Genomic DNA, 27,640 nt, shown 5'->3' with positions numbered 1-27,640 from the left:
GTAGATATGGAACATAATATGAAAAATTCTAACTTGTAACACAATCTATCTAGTGGCAGTATTTACAACTGTTGGTCCAGCCTGGGTCGACATACAACTTCTAAAGGGTTGACTCCCAGTCAGGGACCGGCATTCAACCCTTCGCGGACCGGCAGCGGTCCAGGGACCAGTGGTTGAGAAACTGTGTTCTAAAGCATCCTTCCAGGAAGGAGCACCTAAGGGGTGGGCACCTCACCCTCCAGTCAGCGGGATTCCACATGGACAGGATGTGAGATCTCTGGAGGAGCATTTAGGTCTCTCTCTCTCTCTCTGTCTGTCTGTCTGTCTGTCTGTCTGTCTCTCTCTCTCTCTCTCTCTCTCTCTCTCTCACACACACACACACACACACACACACACACACACACACACACACACACACTCTTTCTCTCTCTCTCTGAGTTCAAGGAGATTTAAATAACACTCTCCACAAGGGTAAGGAAGTTGACAGTTTCAGGGGAGAAGTCTATTTCCTCTGGACTAGACAGGTGAAGATATTTGAGTACAAGAATGCAATATCTGTAGGCTCACAAGCGTAGAGGCGATTGGAATATCTTCCAGTAATATCTGCCCTAACTGTCAGTGAAGGATCTACAAACATTACTCTGGGAACGTACTGACCATCAGGTGAGAGATGTTTGTCTGTGGTTTCATAAACAAGATTGAGGAGAATGAACTTTTCAGCCAACTTCTATAGTTCTTTGTGTTGTTCAGCAAATACCTTCTTCAGTGCTTGGCTATGAGAGCAGTCTTCTAAGTGGTGGAGGATCATTATCGCTGTGAGATCCTGCAGGAGATGAATCCGGGAGAGACCTGACATGCTTCCTTCCATGTTATGGTGGAAACTCCCATCATGCTCCCTCGCTCTTTCTGTACACATATATATTCTGTTATATTAAACTATATTAGCATAGCATCTATAGGAAAATTACAATGTGCAAGTTGTGAAATAATTCCTAACTCATAATTGTATCCAGCAAGTCTGTGCTGTGTGAGAACCCCACTGATGATCAAGTCCATGGTTGGATGCTGCTTGCATGGAATGCTACAGGTTTCACCTATTGGAAAACTTTTGACTGGCAAAATGCCAGTTTGCACCAGTTTGTTCTAAACATCATGTTTTTGTCTTCTCACAAACCCAGATGTACTCTTCCATTTTTTTTTTTTTAATCATTGTTACATTGATATTGGAGCTGCTTCTTTGCTGAGCTGCATTGATCTAGAGTTCTGCAATGTAATTTCTTCACCCTGCCTGAAAACAATCCATCAACTAGACTCCTAATGAATAGTGTGAAATTGTGCAAATGTCTGTGAATATCCATGGAGTGGCACAGTATAAAGATGTTAATTTAAAATACATTAAAAAGGGAGTCTGTGAGTGATACTTTTCAATTAAATATTGGTATTGATGATCATTCAATTCTTAAAAGTAACCTCAAAATGTACATAAAGAATGCCTCTTCTGTGTAAAACTTATTCTATTTGAGAAAAAATCCTGTTATAAGAGATCTTTTCCTGTTGAATTAAAATATGCTGCTTGTGTCTCCAAAAAGACAGTGAGTGAGTGACTGTCTGTGTCTGGAAAGACAAGCCATATGCTGTAAGTGCAGCATGCTTTTGAACTTGATGAGAGAGGCTGACTCAGCAAAAAAGTGGGTTTGCGTTGGGTTTGGGGATCCTCTCCCTATCAGTGCAATTGGTTGCTTTCCAATGTATACCGTATTTTATGGACTATAAGACTCACTTTTTTCCTCGAAAAATATCCGCCAAAATTCAGGTGCGTCTTATATGTTTTAACAGTTTAATATGTTAAAACTCTGAAAAACTGGATTAAAATTAAGGTGCGTCTTATAGACCGTAGCGTCTTATAGTCCATAAAATACGGTATATTCTCCACCCCTTTTCTTTAATACACCATCGGATGTTGCTTGTAAACAATGCATGCTCTAAAATAATGATTACTGTTCTCACCCACGTGTTCCTCCTTCTGTTTTAATAGGATCATGTCCTGTTTTTGTTTCTTGCAGCAAATGTTTGCCTGGGTTTTGTATGGCCTTTTTTGTATTAAACTGAAACAGTGTCCAAAGTCCAAAAGACCAAAACCTAGCTCAAATCATTTGCTAATTTATTCTAATTATGTTTAGTGTACATACAGACTTTCCCCACAATATTTCACAATACACTGCTCTTAATGGCCAGAGGGTTGCACATCTCAGCAGCCATTTGAGGTAGGTCATGTTATATAGTTTGGATGGTTCACTCATGGCATAGCCAGCAGTATGTGGTATACACAGAGATAGAAATAGAAGGGGGCCAAGAAGCAAGCCCACATTCCCATCTTCTCCTAAGAAGCAGTGCTTCTGATAGCTCCGTGGCCCAGTTTGCTTAAGGCAAAATTGCACCAAGGTGTGGAGGTCTACATTTATCCGATGCACTTGGTCATCCTTTGGATTTGATTTGTTACACTTGACAAAAAGATGACCATCAATGTTTTAACTGTTTTGGGTGGTCTATAGCAATGGTTTGCTGACTTGTTGCAGTTAATGGACAAGTGCAATGCAATGTGCTAAACTGTTATATGGCTTTTATGTAATGGAATGGTGGGCCAACTTAGATTTTTCCCTATTTAGCTATAATTGAGGAGAAGGGGGAGGTTGCAGGAAAGGGGATCCATGAAGAATTCAGTACTGCACATACATAATGAACAGCATTTCTTCCTTATTTGCATGATGAATATTATAGGCCTGAATCTAGTGTGTTAGAATGGGAGGAAACTTTTCATTACTGTTTCCTAGTAAGAGAATACTGCCAGTAGCAGTTTGTAGTGGTTAGAGTGCTGGACTAGGACCAGGGAGACCCAAGTTCAAATCCCCATTCAACCATGATACTAGCTGGGTGACTCTGGGCCAGTCACTTCTCTCTCAGCCTAACCTACTTCACAGGGTTGTTGTGAAAGAGAAACTCAAGTATGTAGTACACTCTTCTTGGAGGAAGAGCAGGATATAAATGTAAAAATAATAATAATAACTAATAAGTACTGCAATTGCATATTTAAACTTACTTTTAGATTTCTTGAGCACTGGGGAAAATACCTTGTGCTCATGGAAGTACAAAAGTGGAGAGGGGAGATTTCACCAATTTTCACTTCCTTCTGCTGTCCTGATGCCCCCTGAAAACGTTTCTAAAGGTTGGGGACCTTCAAGGACTTATAGCTGTGACTTATTGATAGATAGATAGATAGATAGATATCCATTGTATTTGGGCAACATATTGTGGATCTTCTTATCTTAAACTGTTGCATTTGATGTGTGATATTGATTTGGTTGGTTGGTTTAACCAATTTTTAAAATAGTTAATAATAATAATAATAATAATAATTATTATTATTATTATTATTAATTTAAAATATTTCTATACCACCCCAAACTTGCATCTCTGGGCGGTTTACAATTAAATGATCTAAGGATGTGGTTGTGTAATTCATTGTATTATCTTATACTTTGCAGTTCACACATGTGGAAATCTAGATTTCCACACACTTTCGTTCTTCATTTCAAAGGTCTCTTACCGCCAAACTGGATTTTCCAGAAAAGGGAAAGAAAAGCCATGTTTCAGTTGTAAAAACCTGCAGGCAAAAAGCTCCCTGTTGCACAGTTAAGGTCAGTGCAGATAGCAGGAGAATCTTGTTTAAGAATCATGTTTAAGTATGATTCAAATACAGTTCAGTGTAAAGTGATGCACATTGGGACAGAATATATCCTAACTTTATATATTGGGGTCCAAACTGGCAGTTATTAGATAGCTCAGTGAAAATGACTATGTGGCAGCTGTTTTCTTGTGTGTGTGTTTTAAGACAAATTCTATGTTAGGGTTCACTAAAAATGGCAATGAAAATAAAAATACTGCTATAATACCCTTCCATAATTCTGTGGAGTGGCTACCCTTAGATATGACAACCAAAACTGTGCACACTGTTATGCAATATTTTGTACAATTCTGGTTGTCCTATCTCAACAAGGATATTGTATGGCTGGAGAAGGTGCAGAAAAGAGCAGCCAAAATGTTCAGGTGCCTGAAGCATCTTGGCTAGAAGGAAAGGCTAACACTTGGGGCTTTTTAAGTTAGAAAAAAAATACTGTTGGGATGCATGATAAATGGTTATGCAATTATGCATGGTGTGGAGAAAGTTTTCTCTCCCTTTCCCATAGCATTAGAACCTGGAGTCTTGCAGTGAACCTGGCTGGAGATTCAGGGGCAGACCAGAAAGTACTACTTTGCACATTGAATAGTTAATTTAGGGAATTCATTGCCGCAAGATGTGTGATGGCCACTGGCCTAGATGGCTTTAAAGGGAGATTAGACTGAATCATAGATGATATTAATGACTACTAGTCATAATGGCTCTGAGTGAACCACTATGAGCGAACCAATAAATGAATAAAAGTTGGCAACCCATATTTTAACTATCACCACATCATGGAGATTATGATTATAAGAGCGGGGATAGCTCACAGGATTCAGAGGCAGTTTCTCTGGGATCACCCCTGCTTGGCGTCCAGTCGGACTCGGAACCAATCTCCCCGTCAGAAGACCTCAAACTGTGCATGGCGTATGTGACGCCAATGGCTTCAGCTCCGGGGTGTGAACCTGGGTAATCAACAGAAAGGAGAACTAGACCCGCAGTTCAGTCTAATCGATTCTGAGGCCAAGATTTCTATTGGGTGCAATTGGGTGAGGCTACATCCTTTTTGAAAAATCACCCCACCCCAAATTCAGTAGTTGTATAGGCGTCCCTGCAAAGGACCAGAGGCCACAGTCAGTTGGCACCGAGTGTTAAAGAGGGCAGAAAGTTGGACTCTTTTGGGAGGCGACTATACTCTGCATCAAGCACTACATCTGAGAGTGGCAAATTACCAGGCTTAAAGATGCAACCAAGTCCTTTGCCTGAGAGGCCATTCAGGTGGCCAAACAAGAACTCTATTCAACCCACTATTCGGTGGAATGTGCAGCTAAGGTGATGGCCACGTCGGTAGCACTCTGAAGACACACATGGTTGCGGTCATCGGGACTGCACTATGAGGCCCGATCGAGGATTGGGGACCCACCTTTCAAGGGCTCTAGACTATTTTCTTAGTAAACGGATGATATGCTTCAGAAGGTACAGAGGTTGAGGAACACCGCGTGCTCCATGTCATATGCATCACCTACTAGTAAACCACAAAGGACGGCCAAATGGTCTCCTTACCAGTCAAGAAAGGCCCCTTCCCAGCAACAGTCACCTTTGGAATGGTCCTTTTGTGGCTCCAAATTCCAAACGAAATATAAGTCGGGAGGCCAGCCCAGTAAGCCAGCCTTTTAGAAGCAGCGCCTGGGTGTACCCCAGAAGAAACAATGATTTGGGGCGCTACAGGACTCACCTGGCTCCATTCTTGGCGAGCTGGGACAAAGTAACTATGGGCCAGTGGGTCCTCACGATCATATGTCTAGGGTATGTCCTGGAGTTTTGTGGGACACAGCCAGTGTCCGGGGTTGTTGTGACTCCTTGCACCTCGGAGTTGGAGCAAGAGGTTGCTGCCCTCCTGGAAAAGGAAACGATCAAGAGAGTCGACAGCCCTGGCTTCTACTCCCAGTACTTTCTGATGCCAAAGCCAGATGGTGGTCAGCACTCTATACTAGACCTCAGGGCTCTGAACAGACATTTGGTATACAGATGATTCCAAATGTTATTGGTACCAACCATTATGTCCATTCTGGACAAGGGCATGTGGATGGTATAGCTGGTCTTAAAAGATACGTACTACCACGTTTTAATCTGCCCGCAGCATCGATGCTTCCTGTGTTTTCAGATCGGGGGGGATCCCCTATCAATTCAAGGCCCTGCCGTTCGGCCTCACGATCACACCGAGGGTCTTTACAAAATGTCTGGCTCCGGTGGTAGCGTTCATGCAGGAGCAAGGCATGCAGGTACTGCCGTTCCTGGACGACTGACTGATCGTGGTGTCCACCAGGCAGGATTTTCTGGACACCCTCAAAATTATGGTGGACACTCTGCAAGAACTAGGTTTCGAGATAAACTTCAACAAGTCTCATTTGGAACCCATTCATCGAATTCAGTTCATTGGGCTGATATTCGGCACAACTGTGAAGAAGGTCCTCCTTCCCATGGGCCGTATAGTTACTCTTTGGAGATTGGCAGCCGCTTTCATGGCTGGTGGCCCGCAAACCATACACACTGTGCAGTGCCTGCTGGGTCACAAGGCATCGAGTACAGATGCGTGTCATTCAGAGATGGTTTTTGGACATGTTCAATCCCCTTCGGGATCTGGGCCATCTCGAGTACACTCCTCCTCCTTGAGTACGAGCAACAGCAGAGTGGTGGATGGAGTTTCAACACTTGCGGGTCAGTACTCGCTTTCAAGCCCCTCAGACCAGCTCAATGGTCATGATGGATGCATCGGAGCTCAGTTGGGGAGTTCACCTGGACGGGCTTTGTCTGAGTGGACATTGGTCCCTCGAGGAGAGCACACATCCGAGGAGAGAACACCAAACACATCAGTTATCTGAAGCTGTTGGCCATTTTCAACACTCTCAAAGGTTTTCTGCCCCTGATTGGGCGTCATTCAGTACTAATAGAAACAGACAGTACGATGACGAAAGCCTACGTCAATCAACAGGGCGGCATGTCCTCGAGGAGCCTAATGTTTCTGGCTTGGATCTGTGGCATTGGTGTGTGGCACATGTGGTGTAACCGCAGGCAGTTCATATCCAGGGTGTGTTGAATGTCCAGGCGGACACTCTGAGCAGGATGACGGTGGTCTCACACAAGTGAATACTGCGTCAGGGTGTTCTGCCCAAAGCAGGAAAATCGAGCTTGTTAGATTCCGACGAGGTCTTCTGCGCAGGCGCATAGCCCATATGTGTAGAAGTACAGATGACCACTAGAAGAACCAACGTTACAGGTGAGTAACTGCCGTTTCCCCATAAACTTTTGTGGAAAAAAATATATATATTAAAAAAACGAGCCACAAAATGCCTCCTTTCCTTAAAATGGTGGCTGGAAATGACTTCTGAGGTCATTTCTGGCCTATGTGGAAATCAACCCTTTTAAACCTCTTTGTCCCTGAGTATGTTGAGGTTCGGTGTCTATTACCCGACTGTGGATATGCAGAATCGCGGATGTCGGGTCCATGAATGGTGAAGTCGCCTTTACTAATTCTTAAATTGCATGCACGCAGGTTCTAAGGAAGGAGGAAAGCAGGAGAAGAGACCTGGTCTTGTGGTAGCAAGCATAAATTGTCCCATTTGCTAAGCAGGGTCTGCCCTGGGAAGCTACCTGTTAGCACTGTAAGATATTCCCCTTAAGGGATGGGGCTGCTCTGGGAAGAGTATCTGCATGCTTTCATGTAGAAGATTCCAAGTTATCTCCTTGGCATCGCCAAGATAGGGCTGGAAAAGATTCCTGCTTGTAACCTTGGAGAAGCCACTGCCAGTCTCTGTAGACAATACTGAGCTAGATGGACCAATGGTCTGACTCAGTATACGGCAGCTTCCTATATTCTCTTTTGCATGCTAAAGGGCCTGATTCTCTTCTTATTCTCTCCTGTTTGTGTGTTGGAAAATATTTGTTTTGTTTTCAACATTAGGAAAAACATTTGAGATGATCTCCTGTTTATGTGTCCTTTCAGGTTGAAGTAAATATTTTATATTGTTATAATAACAGCGTATGATATATCAGTGCAATATCATGCCCGCCTGCCAGCAGTTGCTCAAAAAGAAGGCTGTGATAGCTGTTCAGGGTGGCTTACCTCTTGATGACTCTGCCGGTGGACATCCAGTCCTCGCATGTTAGTTTCTGTAAAGTGCAGAACAAAGATATCTATCTCATGATGTTAAGAAAAAAATAATTATGATATTTCTTGTATGAATGACTGCTCACTGTAGTATGTTTGTTACATTATTGCCTTCATTCTTGCACAATTTTAAGGCAGCCTTTCTGCATAGGAACTGTTATATTATTCTATAGAAGTTTCCTTGTAGTCAGAACTGAGTGAGAAATGCTCTCTCTCTGAAGGGAGTGAAATTTTAGGCACTTAAGCAAGTAGTAAAACTTGCATCAAGATTCATTCTCTTTGCTGCAGGGCCTGTGCTTAGACAAGCAATGAGGGCATGGCTATGTCATTATAGAACAGTAACTTAAGCCAGGCCTCAACAAATTTTCTTTGGCTTGAGAAGCTAGTCCAAAAATGCAGGAACCAGACTACTTTCTATCCTGGGGGCAGGAGATAGGCTTGCAGCTTGCCTTCAGCAATGCTCTCTGATTTATGAAAAGGAGCGAATTCCCCTCATTGCTTGCTTGCTCGTCCTGGTTGCATCCATCTGGCTCAGGCAGGCATTGGACCAACATGACCAGGAGGATGAAGGAGCAGCCTGCCCCTGCCTTGTTTCCTCACTCCTCAGCCTGGCCGCATCTGTCCATTGCCTGGCACAGGTGCCCTGCTTAAATTTCCAGGCACCATGGCAGGCTGGTGCCTGGGAATTGTCAAGCTGTGACTTCAGCACTCCCAAGACTCTGAAGAGAATCAGAAGCATTTTAAATTAGGTTCTGGAACTCGGCTGCCAACTCCTCCTTGGCTCATTCCTCCCTTTGGCCCTTGCCAAGGTGGCCTGCTGCAGAACTCTTTACTCTCTCCTCCATGGGCCAAGAAGCACAGTACATCCTCCTCGACTGCAGCTTATCCCTCCTCTGCATCACTTGCCATTCTGTCCACACTTTCACACAGGCCAGGTACCTTGGCACAGGGAGATGCAAGAAATCTGACAAATTGTTTTAACTTGGCTTGGGATAGAGATGGGTGGCCTCTTCAGTTTTTCATGTTGGAGGGGCGGTGGCATTATTTATAGCACTCTGCTTTCATAGAGCAAGATTTGAGTCATGTGACTATTTTCTGCCTCCCTTGGCTGCCACTCTCTGCTGAGATCATGTATCTGAATAGGTAATAATTAACTGTTAACAAGCTTTTCATTAAGAGGCCAGGCTGCATGTGTATGGGGAGGCAGAGCTAGGCTCTGTGGAAGAGCCTGCTTGCTTTCTGTCTTCATGGATTTCAAGTTACTATTCAAATACTCTCCTAGCATTTATTCCCTCAGCAAATAATCATTTCAGTTATTTCCACACTGCTGTGTATATTCCTTTATAGTTGAATTCTTTGGCTTCTGAAACTGTTCATCAGATGGGGTGTTCAAGTGTGTTGAGCACAAAGGAAGGTTCGACCTGCAGATTTTTCACCAATTTCAGCTGGTGGCCTGTTAAGCTGCTGTGCCCATTGGCTGAGCATAACTCCGTAGATCTGCCCAGGTGAGAACAGCATTTGGAACCTGGCTGTTCCCATTTGTGGAGTTGAGTTGTGACAGCTGAAAAAATGTGCAGCTTTTCCCAAGACTTGTCATGCAGTCCCAGCCCAAGGTCATGATAGACAGACACAGGTGGAAGGACTAACGTGGCATTTAACTGGGATGCAGCTCTCTTCCGGGAGCGTCAAACACCAGCCCACTCTTGTGCGTGTGCTCCCTCCTCCTCTTCTGTTAACAGTTTCTTCTACCTTGCGTCTGTGCTTCCAGGTTGGACTACAGACTTCGACTCCAGTCACAAATGTGGGGGTTTGATCTGGCGACACTGGAGAGAGCTGCTAATTAACTCACTTACTTCTGATTCCTGTTTCTGAAAAAGCAGTCAGCCACTGGATTTTCCCCAGAAATCCTTTTCTTCCAGTGTTAACATGCTGCAAGTGAGGAGGTACATGTGTTTAAATAGGACCAAGCTGTGCTCTCCCTTTCCTTTCCTTTCCTTTCCTTTCCTTTCCTTTCCTTTCTCACCCCCCTCCCATCTCTAGTCTGCTTTGAAAAAAGGCATGATGACCTAGCAGTTTTTTAAAAGGGTATTGGGATGCCCTTTGAAATAAAATGAGTATAAATGTTTGGGCAAATGACCTTGAGCATGTAAATGATTGCCTTACTCTTTTTTCCTGACCAGCTCATAGAGCATGGGGGTGGGCGGGGGGTGGGGGGAGCTAAGTATTCATTTGTTGCTAATACCATACTTGTGTTCATAAGTATTTTACTGTTTGAAGGTATGTTTCTTTTGAAGGTGTGCCTTATTAGTGTAGGACCTCTGCAGGAGTTAAATGGATCGGTGTAGTATTTCACTGCTTAGATGAGAGAGGGTTTGCAGATGCTTTTTGCTGGAGAACTTTTATTTTTACAGCGGCAAGGTGGAATTACTGTAATGCCCTTCCCACAAATTGCAATATTTAAGTAAAGGGACTCTCTTCTCTCCCCCCCCCCCCGCCCAAGATACTTGAAACCTGACACCAAGGTGCTGGTACTGCAGCTTAAGGTTGCTTTTCAGCATTTCCTTTCATCCTGTGCCCACTTATTCAAGGTTTTAGAACTTTTTTGTAACAGGATAGTGTCTTGCCTGTAATAATGATCTTTATATTATTTATGTGTATTATTTCAGCATTATCTTGGTGGCTTTTCCAACTCTGAAGAAGAAATGATAAAAATAGCACGCTGCAGGGCAGTGTGAATTAATGATTCCTAAAGGAAGTGTGTGTTTCTGTTACCATGTGAGTTATATTGCTAGGTGCCCTTTAGGAAGTCTGCTTTAAAAGTGGACTCTGTTTTTTCCCCTCTTTAATTTTAATATTCTGAAAGAGTTAAGTGTGTACCTTCGTTCTTGGTGCAGAAATATTTTGCCTACTATAGATAGTGTATTCTTCATCTTTGCCATTCTACCTTGGTAATAGGTTGGCCCGGGTATCTGCCTTACCCCTTTTGAGGTGGAAGGTGTTTGGCCCTCTAGACAAGGCCTCAGAAATCGGGAAGTGGGTTGCCTTCACCCTTGTCCTCCTCCTGTGCAGTGAAATCTTAGACCCAGTGCCTCTCTGGGAAACGAAAGCTCTCTCTGCTCACCCCTCTCATCACCAGCCTGGCTACTTTTAAAGGCTACCTCACAGGCCGGACATCCGGGCTCCTCTCTCTGTGTTCCCTCCCAGAGTACTTAACTGCCCCTTCGCCCGTTGCTCCTCCCCCTTTTCTCCCTGACTTCCTCCCCATGACTCAATCTCTGCCCCTGCACGGCACCGGCCTCAGCCAGCCTTGTCGCCAGGCCAATGTGATCCGTGGGCACAGGCTGCCCTGCTTGAAGAAGTGCTGCCGTCCGGATGCCTGAACTGCCCACACCTCCCCAACTCAATGTGGCAGTCTTTGGAGAGGCACTTGCCGTGTCCGAGCTTCTGCATTGCTCCTCGGCTGGGCCAGCTGGACAATGCATTCTGGAAATTTCTGCAAATTTAACATTAACAGATCCTGCAGAGGAACTAACTTCCCACCTGAATTAAATGAGCCGTGCAAAACATTTTTGATTAGGCTAATGTAAAGCAGACATTGATTGACAATAATATTTTGAATGCCTTTATATAGAAGAGAATGGAATCGGTTGGTGTCTGTAATCTAACTTTAGGCTTAAGGGTGGAATTAGAGCTTTCCCTCAGCCTTGTCTTACCTCTTTACTTGATGCTCTGATCTTGTTTTCTTTTCATCAACACATTGTACTTTGAGGACTAAACTAAAAATGATGTGTAATGCTCCACTAGAAACAAACTCAGTGTGTAAACTGCTCTTTTATACTGAATTTATTTTGGAAGGGTGTGGACATACCGTAGGTGGCAGAGTGAGATGGACCTGGACTTTGCATGGTTGGGATGTGAATATGTGAAATACAAGGAAAGTACTTAAGTGGCACAGCGGGGAAATGCTTGACTAACAAGCAGAAGGTTGCCAGTTCGAATCCCCGCTGGCACTATATTAGGCAGCAGCAATATAAGAAGATGCTGAAAGGCATCATCTCAAACTGTGTGGGAGGAGGCAATGGTAAACCCCTCCTGTATTCTACCAAAGAAAACCATAGGGCTCTGTAGGCACCAGGAGTCGAAATTGACTTGACGACACATTTTACTGATCCTGTAGTAAAGATGCCAGTATGTTTTAGGAGCTTTATAGATAAATGAAATAGGTTTGAATCATAGTTGAGTTACCATCTTAATTCTTGATAACTGTTCTTGAAGTCTTCCTTTGTTCACAGGAACTTTTGATAGATGCTTCTCCAAGTTGCCTAGTCATGGTGTATAGAAACGACTTCAGCAGAGAGATAACTTGAAGACAAATGTGTTGTTACAACCCCATGCTCTCTTCTGCTTAACAAGATTCCATATAATTGCTTACTGTGAGCTGGTTCACAGGCATTTACATTGTTTGATTTCTTTTCATGTTGGTTAGTTGCATTGTGTGCTCTTTTTTAAAAAAAGAAAAACTCTTTACCTTCAGTTCCACTATTAGGGAGCTTTGAGGACATGACAAAGACTATTCCATTATAATGATATTGTCCTCCTCTCTCTTTCATGAAAGGTCAGCAGAATGTTCTTTTAAATAACAAAGTTAAGGCTTTTGAACATCCTTTTTGGAAACTAGAAGCCTGGGAAGAATTGTACCTCTTCTAGCACATACTGAAATTCTGAAAGAAAGGACCAAGACGACCTTTGTCCTGTATCTTGGAACCAATATGGCTACTCAGTAAGACAAATGAGTAGCAGATAGTTAATTTGATCAAATTATCATACTTAATAGCTCATGCAGCAGAATTTTGAACAGAGTATTAATTCAATAAACATAGCTCGATCTCTGCTAAGCCCTTAGATCAAGCATTTTCTGCTTGAAGACAGTGTACAGTTCATGTTGAGATTACTTAGGATTCCAGCACTGTCTACTGTTTTGGCTTTCTGCAGATTACCCCCTGCCCCAGTGGCACTAAGAACTTTGGAGTTTGGCAGTATAAACCTCACCTTTGCCCCTTCTCTAAACTGTGGGTTGGCATGTGGGGGCAGCAAAAACAGCTTTTGGAATACAGCTTCTTCGATGTGGTCACTGTCTTTTACACTAATGGGCTATGCGCCTGTGCAGAGACCTCGTTGGAATCTAACAAGCTCAATTTTCCTGCTTTGGGTGGGAACCCCGCCCCAGTCTCTGTATGTGGCTGTGCCACTCCTCATCCCCTCAGTCTTTCTTCATCCGTGTTTCAGTGAACATTGTGGAGTCTGCAGCTCGACAACGAGTAGGATCTATTTATCCTCTTGTTGTTTTTCTCCCTGCGTCTTCATTTTTTTCTTTCTTTGTATAGTATCGTGTTTTTCTTGGCGTTTTGGTTTTTATGGTCTCTCTTTCTTTCGGAGCTCTGATCCCGGCTAGGACAGAGCGTAGTGGACAGAAGGCCTTTGGCGTTTATGCCAGGCACGGTGAACTGTCGGTCTGACTATTCGGACTATGTTCGGCCCTACTATGGGTCTCATTACTCAGATGGTCCCACATATGGGAAACCTTTAACGATGAGGGGTTGGCATGAACCCCCCCTCACACTCGGAAGGGAGGCTGCATTCCCACTCACTTCAGTGCTCCCCAAGGGATCGAAACGACTGTCACAAACCACCCCCTTCAGTTCCAGTGATACAACAAGGCTACTGTCAGCAGGACTTTCCGCTTCGGTACCAGACACTCCGGATAGCAAATCAAGCTCCCCTTCGGGTTCGGTGGCTGTGGCACAAGACCATTTGGTTTCCCTGGAGCTCGAATATAAGAGCAATGCTAGTTCCCAGGTCTCTGAAGTTGTTTCCCTAGGCTCGTCCCTGTTCGACATACAGTCGGACTAGAAGCCTGTCTCCCCGTTGGAGGACTTCAAGCTGTACTCTGCTTACATGACCCAAATGACTTCGGCCTTGGGAGTGATCCTCGGTACTAGGGAGAACTGGACCAGTTGCTCAGCCTTTTTGATTCAGAGGCCAAGGTACCAGTTGCTTTGCCCTTGAACCCAACGTTGTTGAGGGTCATCCGGGGTTACTGAAAGAAGCTGGCAATGCTTTCTCAACCTAACAGGCGTTTAGAGAATTTCTACAGGGTGCAATTGCAGGATGATACGACCTTTTAAAAAAAATAAATCATCCCACTCCAAATTCAATTGTCGTGGAGGCATCCTTGCAAAGGACCAGAGGTCACAGCCAGTCAGCACTGAGTGACAAAGAAGGCAAAAAATTGGACTGCTTTGGGAGAAGGCTTTATTCAGCCTCGGCCCTCCACTTGATGGTGGCCAATTATCAGTCTTATAATGCCCAATATAACCACTTTTCGTGGGAGAAGGTGGGTCCTTTCCTGGATCTCCTCCCACAGAGACAGATCCGGCAAAAGCGTTTTTCCGCAAGGCTGTTCAGGCGGTGAAGCAGGGATCTTATTCGGTCCTGCGTTCTGTGGAATGTGCAGCTAAGGTGATGGCCACATCCGTGGTGTTCAGACAACACTCTTAGCTGCGTTCACCTGGACTGAACTATGAGGCCCGTGCTAGGGTCGAGGTCCTGCCCTTTGAGGGTTCTAGCCTCTTTTCAGAGCAGGCTGATGACACGCTCCAGAAAGTTCAGAAATTGAGGAGCACAGTGTGCTCCATGTCATATGCTTCGTCAGCTACCAAACCGCAGAAAACTGCCAAGTGGTCGCCTTGTCAACTGCAGAAGGCCCCTTCCCAGCAACAGTCGCCTTCGGAATGGTCCTTTCGTGGCAACAAGTCCAAGTCAAGATACAAGTCAGGTATCTAGCCCAGTAAGCTGGCCTTTCAAAAACAGTGCCTGAATACTTTCCAAAAGAAGCAATGACTCGGGGCACTTCAGGACTTGCCTGGCCCCATTCTCAGCAAGCTGGGACAAAGTGACTAGGGACCAGTGGGTCCTTACAATCATACATTTGGGCCACGCCTTAGAGTTTTGTGGAACATGGCCGGTGTCTGGGATTGTGGTAATGGCATGCACCCCAGAGTTGGACCAGGAGGTCGCTGCTCTCCTTTCCAAGGATGCTTTCAAGAAGGTCACCAATCCTGACAGCCCGGGATTCTACTCCTGGTACTTTCTTGTACCAAGACTGGATGGCGGTCAGCGCCCCATACTGGTCCTCGGGGCACTGAACAAACATTTGGTCTACAAAAGGTTCTGAATGCTGTCAGTACTGACCATTATGACAACCCGGAGGGGGGGGGAAGCATGTGGATGGTTTCCCTGGACTTAAAAGATGCTTATTACCACTTCTCGATATGTCCTCAGCATCATTGCTTCCTGTGGTTCCAGATCTGGGGGATCCCCTATCAATTCAAGGTCTTGATGTGTGGTCCTGGATGCCTTCGAGATGGCGGTAGATACTCTGCAGGATCTGGGTTTCCAAATGAATTTCAAAAAATCTCAGCTGCAACCGATCTGACAGATTCAGTTTATTGGGCTGATATTCGATATGACCTTGGAAAAGGTCTTCTGATTGGCCGCATAGATATTCTCCGGAAGCTGGCAGCTGCTTTCTTATCCGGAGGCCCCCAGACTAGGCACTATGCAAAGTGCCTGTTGGGTCATATGGTGGCTACTACATATTTGCTGCCTCAAGCGTGTCTTCAAATTCACATCATTCAGAGATGGTTTTTAGATGTGTTCGATCCCCTTCGGGATCCAGGCCATCTAGAGCATGCGCCCCTTCGATGGGTACAGGCGACGGCAGAGTGACAGACAGAGTTTCTGCACCTGAGTGCTGATACTCCCTTTCAGGCCCCTCAATCCCGTTGGGTGGTCACAACAGATGTCTCGGAACTCGGTTGGGAGGCACACCTAGAAGGGTTTCTGTCTGAGTGGTCATTGGTCCCCCAAGGAATGGACGCGACACATCAGTTATTTGGAGTTGGCAATTTTCAACGCTCTGAAGGGCTTCCTACCCATGATTGGGGGTCACTCAGTGACCATACAAACAGACAATACGACAGCAAAAGCCTACATCAATCGACAGGGTGGCACGTCCTCAAGAAGCCTTCTGTTTCTGTCTCTGGACTTTGGCATTGGTGCGTGGCTCATGTGGTATCTCCTCAGGTGATTCATATACAAGGTTCCCTGAATGTCTAAGCGGACACTCTGAGCAGGATGACTGTGGTCTCCCATGAGTGGGCATTGCAGCAAGGTGTTCTCAGGGACATATTTGTGAATTGCGGAGTCACAACTCTGGACTGGGTCGTAGCCGCCTCTCTGCAAATCTCCAACAAACACTTCAAAGCAGCTCCCTGCTCTCTCTTCATTCTCCAACAAACCCAATAGTGCTTCGCACTTCAAAGCAGTTCCCAGCTCTGTCTTCGCAAACAAGCAAACCCCGATAGTGCCCCGCACTTCAAAACAGTTCCCTGCTCTCTCCAGGGATGGGAAGTGTGTGAAGGTTTTGGAGAGTAGCCTGCTCCTGCCAGCAACCAGCGGACACGCCGTTATTACTTTATTTGAATTTGAGTCGCAACCAGCAAGCCCGATAGTACCCCGCACTTCAAAACAGTTCCCTGCTCTTTCTATAGGGATGGGAAGTGGTGGAGAGCAGCCCGCTCCTGCCAGCAACCAGCAGATATGCAATTGCTTTGAAGTGTTTGTGGGAGATTCGCATTGAGTTCTCCCTGCAGTGAGTCGGCCGTGTTGAGGTGTGCCGCAGTGAGTTGGCCACAGAGAGTTGTCCCATTCTCCTCTGGGCCTATTTGCTTCCTGGGACAATGTACAATGCGCCCTCTGTTGCTCCAGGGAAGGGTGAGGGTTCTCTAGGTGATGCCTTGTCCTGTCTTGGATGGGCCCTCTTCTGTATGTGTTTCCCCCATTTCCCCGCATTCCAAGGGTCCTGCTCAAACTGAGGGTCGATCAGGCCAGGGTAATCCTGATAGCCCCGTGGTGGCACAGGAGGCCTTGTTTTTTTAGGCCTGAGGCGCTTTGCGGTGGATTGGAAACTCCTGACTGCCCTACTGGACCTGCTGTCACAGGAGAAGGGACTGGTGCTCCACCCGGATGTTTGGTCCCTCAATCTGATGGCATGGAAGGTCCTGTCAACTTCCCGTTGAGACTTAAGGAAGTTTTGGTTGCTGCCAGAAAGTAGCCCACACAGAAGTCATATGATCACAAGTGGACCCGTTTCTGTTCAGTCACTTCCCTGAATGAGTTTGATGCATTTAATCCATCTGAACAAGATATATGTGATTATCTGTTGTTGCTTAAGGAGTATGGTTTAAAGCTTTCATCCCTTAAGGTGTATTTGTCTGCCATTGTGGTGCGTTCCCCTGCTAACCGGGCTTCATGGTTTAAAGATCCGGTGGAGAAAAGTTTTCTGAAAGGTTTAACACACATGTTCCCAGATGATCTTGTCATGTCACCAACCTGGGACCTATCAGTGGTATTGGCTGGTCTCCTGCGACTGCCATTTGAGCCTTTGGCTTCAGTTGATCCCCCTCTCCTGACCTGGAAGGTCGCCTTTTGGTGGCCATTACCTCCGCCAGGAGGGTAAGTATGTTGAGGACCCTGAGGGGTTGACCAACTGTACCTTCAGTTCCATAAGGACAAGGTCATACTCAGACCAGATGTCCAGTTCATGCCCAAAGTGGTCTCTATGTTCCACCTGCTAACTTTGCCCGTGTTTTTTCCAAATTCTTCCTCGGATGCAGAGAGACCGTTACATTGTTTGGATGTCCAAAGGGCATTATCCTTCTACGTTCAGAGGTCTGCTGAATGGAGGAAATCTCCTGCCTTGTTTGTTCTGTACGATGGGCCATGTAAAGGGTCTCCATGTGTCGGCCCAATCCATGTCTAGGTGGATAATTTCCATAATTGAGCTTTGTTATTTATTGGCTCATAAGCAGTTGCCTGCGACAGTTAAGACACACTCTGTTAGGTCTGTGGCAGCCTCTGTGGCCTTTGATCATGCAGCCCCATTGGACACTATATGTCAGGCAGCTACCTGGGCTTCGCCCCATTTGTTTATCCATCATTATGCAATTGATGCCGGGGCATGGAATGATGCTGTATTTGGCGGGAGTATCTTGCAATCCATTTTCAGTTGATGTACTGAAATAAAAATACTTCTGGCAGATTACATAGTTTCTTTCAGATTACATAGTTTCACCTCCTTGGGTGCTAGCTTGTTATGCACCCATTAGTGTAAAAGACAGACCATGTCGAAGAACAACAGGTTACTTACCTGTAATTTTGGTTCTTCTAGTGGTCATCTGTACTTTTACACGCCCTCCCATCCTCCCCGCAGGGTTCACTGAAGTTGGACTCTGTGACTGAGGGGATGATAGTGGCACAGCCACATATAGCGGCTGGGGGCAGGGTTCCCGCCCGAAGCAGGAGAATTGAGCTTGTTAGATTCCGATGAGGTCTCTGCGCAGGCGCATAGCCCATTAGTGTAAAAGTACAGATGACCACTGGAAGAACCAAAGTTACAGGTGAGTAGCCTGTTGTTCTCTAGATGTTTATTGTGTCAAAGTACCTCAGACATGTTATAAAGCAGCCTAGGAGATTCCTCCCTTTGGGGATGGGATTGCTCTTGCACATCTCATTGTTGAACCATGAGAGGGGGATTTTCTGTTCTTTCTGGAGTACTCCCATTCTGATCAGTAACACGAAGCCTACCCCTCTATACTATCAATTTCTGGTTTGATGTGTTCAGATGGAGGTTTCTGCCTTGGGCATTTGTGTCAATTTTAGTTAATCCATATATCTTCTAAGGTCAAGTTCAGTTTCTTCACAATGTCCCCCAGTGGGGGTTTGGTTTGTTGGTTAATTCCATCTTGGAGGGTGCCAGCCAACATTGGTGCACTTCCTGTTCCATGATTGGCCATTTGTACCTGGATGAGGTTTCAGCCAAGAAGGACAGATCCTGTACCTCTCTGACGTGGAAAGAGAGTTTCCGCTTTCCTGGGGTGGTAGCACAGGCATTTGTCAGCCAGGAGTTTGGAGGTATACTCCGGTGATAACAAAAATGCTTGTTTGTACTTATTGCCATTGTTATTCCCTGATAAATTAAAAATTGATGAATGTAGTATCTCTCTTCAAGTTAAAAAGAACATATCAATTAAAAGTTGATAGGGGTTTGATGTGTTTAGAAATTTTTAAGCTATTTGCAAGCATAAAAACAGTAGAAAGTCAGAATAAGTTATGCATCAAGACCAAAAAGGCTCTAGTCCAGGCCTGCTCAACTTAGGCCCCCCAGCTGTTTTTGGACTACAACTCCCATAATTCTCAGCCACAGCAGCCAATAGCCAGGGATTATGGGAATTGTAGGCCAACATCTGCAGGAGGGCCAAAGTTGAGCAGGCCTGCTCTAGTCTGTGACTGAGGTACAGGTGGCCTGTGTTATCCGCCATCTTGGCACCTGCGGTTTTGCATATCTGTGGTCAGACATTGCATACCCAACCTTGTTATATGCAGTTTGAAAAATAGCAAACATTCACACATCCACGGTTCCTGGGTGTCCAGAAATGACCTCCAAGGTCATTTCTGGTCACCATTTTGCTAAATAGAGCCATTTTGTGGCTTTTTCTCTAAAAAAAAAATTGCTCACTTTTTGCAGGAAAATGCCATAATTGATTATTGGGGGGAGGGGGGCATTTCTGGAAAGCTGGAGAGGATGGTGTGGTACTTTATTTATTTTATTGCTTCTTTTAAAGCCATTTAAAAACCTTTTTTCCCCACCTCCCAGAAACCTAACTTGCCCCCATTCCAATTGCCTCAAGGTATCATTGACTGTGGCTGTAGGTGAGACTGGAACCTCTGTGGATAACGAGGGCCACCTGTACAGCAAAGTAAATGCTGCCATCTGAACTTCCTTCAACACTGAGATGCCCTCCTTCCCCACAAAAAAGGGACTACAAACTTTTGCAATGTAGCAGGAAGAAGAACATGAGTCTTTGTACATTGAGGTAACCTTGGTCCCTATCCCTCTTTATAGACCAGAACTTCATAGAGGCTGCACAAAAAGGAAGGAGAGATGAGGAAATGTGTAGTTCTTCTGAGTAGAACAAATGGAGCCTACATTCCACCGTTTTTAATACGGTAACACTTTCCTAGGCGCCTCTCATCTTTATTGGCCACTGTGACTAGATATGATGGGAGTTGTAGTCCAACAACAGATGGAAGGCCAAAGTTGTGCAACCCGGTTGTATAAAGTTATCTGTATTTTGGTGTTTAATTTGTGGTGGTTCTACTTTGTGTGTGGTGTCCTTGGATGCTTGTATCATGTCTGGCATTCGAGAAATCGCTTGAGTCTTCAAGAGTCACTTCCTGAAGTAAAATAGAGAGGAGTTCTTTGAAAGAAGAGAGTTGTACTTCTTGAATGCCCTGAGGTACAAGAGTTTACCGTACCCTTGGAGAAGTGTATTTGAATAGATAAAAGAGGAAAACCAGGTCATAATACGTAATAATGTGTTGCAGTCTTTTCACTCAGTCTACACTTGTTTATTTGGGGCAGACAGAAATACCACAAAGTTGTATTGAATTATATTTGTATTGAATATAATATATTTGTATTGAATATAATATATTTGTATTGAATTATATTGTATTGAATTATATTTGAAGATGCATGCTCTTTAAGAGCCGTGGTTGTCCTCTGTAGAACAACTATTTAGGCTCACTTTGAATCCAGGAGCTGCCTTCCTGCTGTTGCCAAGTGGGTTGCAACTCTGCATAGGTCATAGGAGGTGCTGCATGGCTCCAGGGAAGGATGATTAGCCAGTTCTGAAACTTGAGGGGTGGAGGATAGGGAAGTGCAAACTGGTTCAGGGGTTTGGTTCGCAGGTTCAGGGTCTAACCGAATCCCTCCTGGTTCTGTACAGACTGGGGCCAAATCCTCTCCCAGCTCGCAAATCCCCCCCCCCACAATTTTTTTTAACCTTTTCTTTCCTCCAGGGGAGTTTCTAGGGGCAGCAGGGTGGGTGGGTGGGGTCTGTGGAGGTTCCCCTCCCACCATCGGCCTTCAAAATGCCCCCCTTGGGCCTTTCCAACCTGTTTTCGGGCCTTCCTAAATTGGTGCAGGAGCCGCCATTTTGGCCACTGCAGCAATTTACGAAGGGCCAAAAAACTGGCCGAAAAGGCCTGAGGGGGGCATTTTGAAGGCTGGTGGGGAGAGAGGGAACCTCCATGGACCCCTGCCCCTAGGAACTCCCCTGTAGGGGAGAAAAGGTTAAAAAAAAATTCTGAATGGGGGGGGGGAATCCATGAACCCCTCTGGACCGAACTGGGGCGGTGGGGTTTTAGGGTTGCCAGACCGAACTGGTCCGGTCAGGTTCGAGTCTAATTCGGACTCTAACTGAACCGGGCCAGCCAGTTCCACGAACACCCCTAGTGGAAGATGATAGACACTCTGTGGCAAGAGAAGAGAGGTTAGGCATACAATGGTGTGACGATGGCAACAGTGGGAGGGGAATTGAGGAAACTTGGGAAGAAACTTGTTGATCTGGAGACTGCCTTCTATATAATTTACACTATTCCATAGAACCAGATCTGGGCAGTGTTATCGGTGTGTCGCTCACCTCAGTATTGTGTTTCATCCCTTGACCGCACCATTCTGTTTGAAAATTTCTCTGCTCATAATGGATAAATCCACGCAAAGCTTGGTAGGCCCTTGGGGTCATTTCAAAATGTGGCAAACATTCCTTTTTCCATCCTGTTGAGCAATTTGGCATTCTAAGAAGACACTCCAAAATAATTGCACTGTGCTTTATCTGTTTGTTTTCTCTTATGGAATGAGGGCTCTCAGCCATTTTACTGCTGAGAGTAATAGCTGTCCATCTAGGTCACATTGCAGCAAATAAAATGTTAATTTGGGGTTTGCTGCATTGGTAGCTCTTAAAAGTTCTGGTCTTCCTCCAAGTCATTCAGCTGTCAGAAAACCAGTTCATGATTAGGATCAAAGTTCTGACAGATGTGGTGGATTTGCTTTGCATTTATATGTATCTAAGAAATGTAAGCTTTGAAACAGGATTGTGTGGTGGAGCAAGGCATGAAAATGTTGCTAGTGTGAGTGGTGTTGAGTATGTTTTAAGATTTACCTGCATGAGTGTGGTGGCACTTACTGGTCTTTGAAAATAAAATCCACATCAGCATGCAGCAGGAAAAGAAAAAACGATTTAATGCTGAGTTCATAGAAAACCAAGCCAGAGAAAATCACAACAGTGTCAATTCCTTTTATTCAAAGCAAATAGACATAAGCAAATAGACATATTCCACAGTAATGTTCTCCCATTGGAAATGCTGCCTGTAGTTGCAGAAGTATAAGCAGAGGTTGCTGACTCTGGCTGTATGGAAGCAAGTCTCACCAGCAGTTCCTTGTCATATTCTGCTCTTTTGTTCTGTTTACAATGGCAGTGCTATCGCATCCATGCAAAAGGTGGGGGTGGGGAAAAACTTTGCTAAAGGGTGATAGTGGGACAGTTAACAACTCCCTCTGGCTCAACATGGTGAATAGCAAGAGTGCTGACTTTTGAGTGCTTTCCTTTTTGAGGGTGTGGAGAGCACAGTTGCCACTCTCTGCGCTTTCCTCCCCCTTCAATAGGATGAACAGATCTGCTCACTGCTACTTCCAAGGCCATGTCTATATCATAACAGCACTAAAAATTGCAAACTTTATGTTCCTAAGCTGTGGTCTCTGTCCATGCATAGTGAGTGGTATTGTATCTTAAGACCATACAAGCTGAAAATATGTAACTTTCAGTAGTGTTCTTGCACGATATTGATGTTAATTGCAGTGTTTGTCTTTTTTACACTGGGAAGCAACCTGCCTAGAGAACAGGAGGCTGTTGCTTGCTTTGTATCCCCGCTGGTGTGTTTCCCAGAATATGGGAAACTCCTATATCGGGCTACAGCGTTATAGGAAGGTGCTGAAAGGCATCATCTTATACTGCATGGGAGAAGGCAATGGCAAACCATTCCTGTATTATACCAAGAAAACAACATGGTTCTGTGGTCGCCAGGAGTCAACACTGACTCAATGGCACAATCTTTCCTTTCCCTTTCCCTTTTTTGCAGTCCTTTGAGAATGGTTGTTGTTTAGGATTAGTATTCCCTGTAGGCTGAAAAAGACTCAAGTTGTGGCCTTAGATATGAATTGTGTGACATGGCAATATTGTGAGCTGTAGGTGTGGTCCCACTATCCATGAGGTGTGTTATAGAGATAATTTCAGCACGCTGTAGGATGTGTCTTTCTGGCCATAAGTTGCCTACTAGAAGTGATCCTGCACTGCCAGCCAAATGCAGCTGTGACTGTACCTCCAACTGGCTTTGTGGTATCATTGTATTTTAAATCATCTTTATTTTGGCTGCTAATCCAAAATAGTACTGGACCACATTAAGCTTCATTCTTCCCATCCTTCTCTGTTCCGTTGGTGAGCACAACTAAATGGTACAGCCATGGAGCATGTTCTGGGTGCCCATGCACAGTCAAATCCTAGGATGATAATACTCAAAGGGGATTCTGTTGAAGCTAGCAACAGAGCCAAGAGATGGCATACTCTGTAGTTTGCTGCATGACCAGCTTCTGGCTGATGTGCTGTTAGCTTTTGCCATGAATGGGGATGTGTGTATGAGAGAGGATCTATTTGAAGATCACTTATGTTGAACATTGTTCCATCTAAGAGCGAGTTACACTTTTCCTGGGCACAGATACTTAAGTAGCATACTGAAAAATCCCAGTAGACTCATGGCTTGAATATCACATCTCAATCTACTGATCTTTCTAGTAATTCTGCAGAAGAGATTAGGTTCTCCCAGAAGCTGAACTATTCAGCTGTTAGAAGAGAGAGTAAGCATGGTTGCATGGAATGATGCAATAGGAACTGAAGGCTGTGGGTTATATGCATAGGTAGTCTTATTTTTATTTATTATAACTATTTTTATCCTGCCTTTCCACATTACATAAAAATGTTCAAGGTGAGTAACAAGAAATAAAAGTACAAGATGATAGAATAAATGCAATAATTGTATTACTGTAAATAAAGGTACTTTAGTGAACTGCTTAAAATGTTAATATTTTGCTTTTTTTCCCCTCCCCTCACCAGAACATTCAACTCCAGCCAGGGTGGTAAAAGCAGCAAACCCGAGGCAAAGGAAAGGCAGCAAGGTACTTTTTCTACTTGTGTTTTGTCTTAGAGAAGCCATTTTGAAGTAATGTTTTGTTCTGGTATTGTCCAAGTACATCTGTGCTTTGGGGGACTTGCCTTGATATAGTCGCATATCAAAATGAATTTGTCATTTAAAAATTCTAATATTGGGAGATGTTATGATTGTATGGAAACAAGACCCTTATGTACGTGCAACATTATGGTCACCTGGTCACTTGAAGGACTGGGCTAGCAGCAAATGAAAGTTTTTTGTAAAGTGGATGCCTTCCAAGAAAACTCTCTGCTTGTCACCCTAGGTTGCTTGGAAGTGAGATGTCACCGGCAGTCCCAAATGTATTGTTATCTTACACTGTCATATTCTCTCTATCCTTGCGAGAACCTCTCAGCTACTAGGTTCTGTCAGGATGGTTGCATGCTTCTGTACATTATGTTCAGTCCTTTCAGAGTCCACAGTGTGCAAATGTGCGGTGTAACTATTTAGTGTTATGGTGATTGATATAATTCAAAGGCCTGTTGTGTGTTCTGCCAGCAAGTAAATTGAAGTCCTTGGAGTTGTACTGCTTTGTCTACAATCCACAAGTACCCCTTAGAAAGCAAGTTAGGGTGTCTGTCTCTATAGTCTCCTACGTCTGACCTCCTGCTTGAGTTGGTCTGCAGATATGCTTCTGACGACCTGTGCTGTTGAGACCATCTATTCATAGGATTTCCTTGCTTTGAGCTGTCATTATTCACTTTGATGCACCTGTTCTGTGCTTGCAGCATGCAGTGATCAATGTGTGGATGCTGGTGAGTGATTCTGTCTTGTGGCAGAGACTTGGTTTGGCCTTTGGATATACATTTCAGTGTTGACTTCCTTTACCATCTCCAACTTTGGGAACCATGCCAGTTGTGCTGTGTTGGGGAAGATGTGATACTTCTGGATGTGAACCAAAGTCACACATCCTTTCCTATGCAATCAGACACTGATTCTTTAACTCAGTTTGTCTATCTGCTGCTGTTTTCTGGATTATGTGTGTAGTATGTTTCCCAGACTATGGGAAACACCTATGTCGGGCAACAGCGAGATAGGAAGATGATGAAAGGCATCATCTCATACTGTGCAGGAGATGGCAATGATAAACCTCTCCTGTATTCTACCAAAGAAAATCACAGTGCTCTGTGGTCACCAGGAGTCAGCACCGACTCAATGGCACAACTTTACTTTTTCTCCCCTCCTGCTGTCAAATGGTACCTATGGAGCAACTTATGAAATCTCGTCACATAAGTATCTAAACCTGGGGTTATCTACCGCCAGGCTTGCATGCTTGTGTGAGTCAGGGCAAAAAATCCTAAGCCCTGGTAGTCCGAATCTGGGTAACCCTGCTTCTAACCCTGGGTCTTAACCCCGTTTAGAGCACAACAGGGACCCTGGTACCTGGGTTTGTGAATCATGTCCTCTTTCCACTCTGTGTGTAGGTCCCGGCCGCCATGTCTGTTAGAGTGCTGTGGCTGGAGGGTCTGTGATCTATGAATGTGTCACTCTGCACAGTCCTTTCTATGATCACTTGCTTGAATGTCTTGAATGGGGCTTGACCCGCCTCCTTCCCCCTTGTGGCCAGTAGGAGTGCAGCTGCTAACATCATGGGGTCCTTCACCTTCTGGCTGTTTGGTGCATTGTGAGAAGGCTCTCCCGATTCTCAGAGGCCTTCCTGGCTGCAGCGTTTGGGAATGGGGGTTGCAGAGCCCAAGCGCTGATGAGGCTTTGCTCGTCTGTTCAGGATGGAATAAGGATTCTTCCAATCGTAGAACTCCTCTTTCTGATTGTGTGCAAGTGCCCATGGTCTGTTTTGCAGCATTGCAGACTCTGAAGCATTTTCATGTTAGGCTATGGTTTGTTTGTAGAAGTTGTATGTTAGGAGGAAAAAGCTTATATTTGTGCTGCTATTGACCCCAAGGCAGTGGAGTCTACCTCCCTTAATAACAAAGCATATTCCCTGTAGTAGGTAGTCACTAAAGTATCATTACTAAATGGGTAAAATGGCTCTTTTCCGTGTTATCTGTTTTTATTCAACCCTCACCCCTAACCCTTGTTTCATATGAGGATGCATACTGATTTTGTGGGTGGGGAGGGTGTGGGACAAGATACCTTGCATATGAATTTCTGATAACATTATAGTGACTGCAGTACAAGCTTTAGAGATCTCTTTTAAGCTGTTGCTCCTAGTCTTTAAGACAGACTAGGAGAAGTCCCTCTGGGATATCAAGGGTTAGAGATTGGTCACAGTTGAGAACAGGATATGCCATTGATTTGATCTGCAGATAAAGGCCTTGCTGGAGGGCAAAGCTCAAGATGTCCTTGCAAAACAGACACTCTGCCAAGTTAGGCTCACTCATTCACGACAAAGTTTGCTGAAAGTAGCTCCTACATACTAGCCAGTATTTCTAGGCAGACTGTGAGATGAAGAAATGTGCTCTCATTTGAGAACACAGTGGCAGTAACACAGCAAGAAAGTTTGGCTCCATAAGGGAAAGGACTGCTGGTGGTTAGCTTTATACAGTTGATTAAACAAGTAAAAAAGAATTGTCTTGTCATGTGTAAGGACAACAAAATCTTCCCAGAATGAAAGCAGCCTTTTGTGCAATGTCATCTGAGTGCCCCTGCCTTCTAAGGACGACATTTACTTGCTATTTGATCCTCTTTTCTAATGCTTCTAGAGGCTGTGTTCCTTCCTTCACTACTAGTTTTGAAAGAGGCGCCTCTCCTTCCTGCTGCCTGCTTTGCTCACCACTCACTTCAAATCCATGTAAACAGAATGAAGTCAAACCTCTCTGCTCAAGCAAGCTTTTTGTATAAGTAAATTGTGTCCTAGGGTGGCTTTGCATGGCTACAGGAAGGTCAGAGAAGCACATGCACAAGTGATTTCAGGTCTAGTTCCTGTTCTTCCAGGGCAACTTGCATGGGAAGAGATGCAGATGCTCCAGAGGTGTCCACCTTGTGCATATTACTCCAAATGCACAAAAAGACTTGCATGTGGTACACTGGTGCACCTTTTTGGCTTTCCATGTCTGAAACATGGAAAGCTGCCCTTCAGAGCAATTTGGAATCCTAACATTTCAGGGAATAGCCACCACAGTCAAAGACCATTCGTATTGGCCTTACTGTATGGGGGTCATTATTGTATAAATTGAACCCCAACTTCTGTGTTTGCATTACTGTATTTCCAAGCATTTGGTTGAAGTTGTGCTGCTTGTGTACATGAACATATTGTTCACTAGGTGGCACTATGTGTGTATAAAATTTTAGTTATGCTTACTTACCTAAATCTTGTGATGAGGCAGCTTCTCCACTGCATTTTAAGGAGAACAGCTCAGCGGTACTTCACAAGGCTGTGGAAAGTAAAGGTTGCTTGAGAGAAACAGTTCAGGTGCTAGATGATACTTGCAGCAAGTGTACACAAAGCACAAACATTTAAAAGCAAATTAAATACCTGCCCTAACAGTGTTAGCACAAATGGATATCTGAGAGGAAGAAAGGGCAATATTTTGCACTTTAACTATTTAAATATGTAAATAAAGACATGG

At 44.6% G+C, this 27,640-nt stretch overlaps 1 protein-coding gene across 7 annotated transcripts in view; it reads left to right on the top strand.

The window, feature by feature from the left end:
• The window catches only part of LARP1 (La ribonucleoprotein 1, translational regulator), a 108,127-nt gene that overhangs the window by 36,940 nt on the left and 43,547 nt on the right, over positions 1-27,640 (top strand). For 3 of the 7 annotated variants that reach the window (XM_053293096.1, XM_053293095.1, XM_053293101.1), the window contains exon 2: positions 24,017-24,078. In XM_053293096.1, coding sequence (XP_053149071.1) covers positions 24,017-24,078 — 62 coding nt within the window. Of the gene's footprint in view, positions 1-8,672; positions 8,822-9,810; positions 9,830-19,863; positions 19,883-23,869; positions 23,889-24,016; positions 24,079-27,640 lie in introns of those variants that run through there. The other 4 variants (XM_053293100.1, XM_053293099.1, XM_053293097.1 and 1 more) reach the window with 4 other exon arrangements.

This window comes from Hemicordylus capensis, chromosome 2 (assembly GCF_027244095.1).
Source record: "Hemicordylus capensis ecotype Gifberg chromosome 2, rHemCap1.1.pri, whole genome shotgun sequence".
Classification (NCBI taxonomy): Eukaryota; Metazoa; Chordata; class Lepidosauria; order Squamata; family Cordylidae; genus Hemicordylus; species Hemicordylus capensis.
The sequence above is the reverse complement of the archived record's forward strand: the minus strand, read 5'-3'. Positions and strand labels throughout refer to the sequence as shown.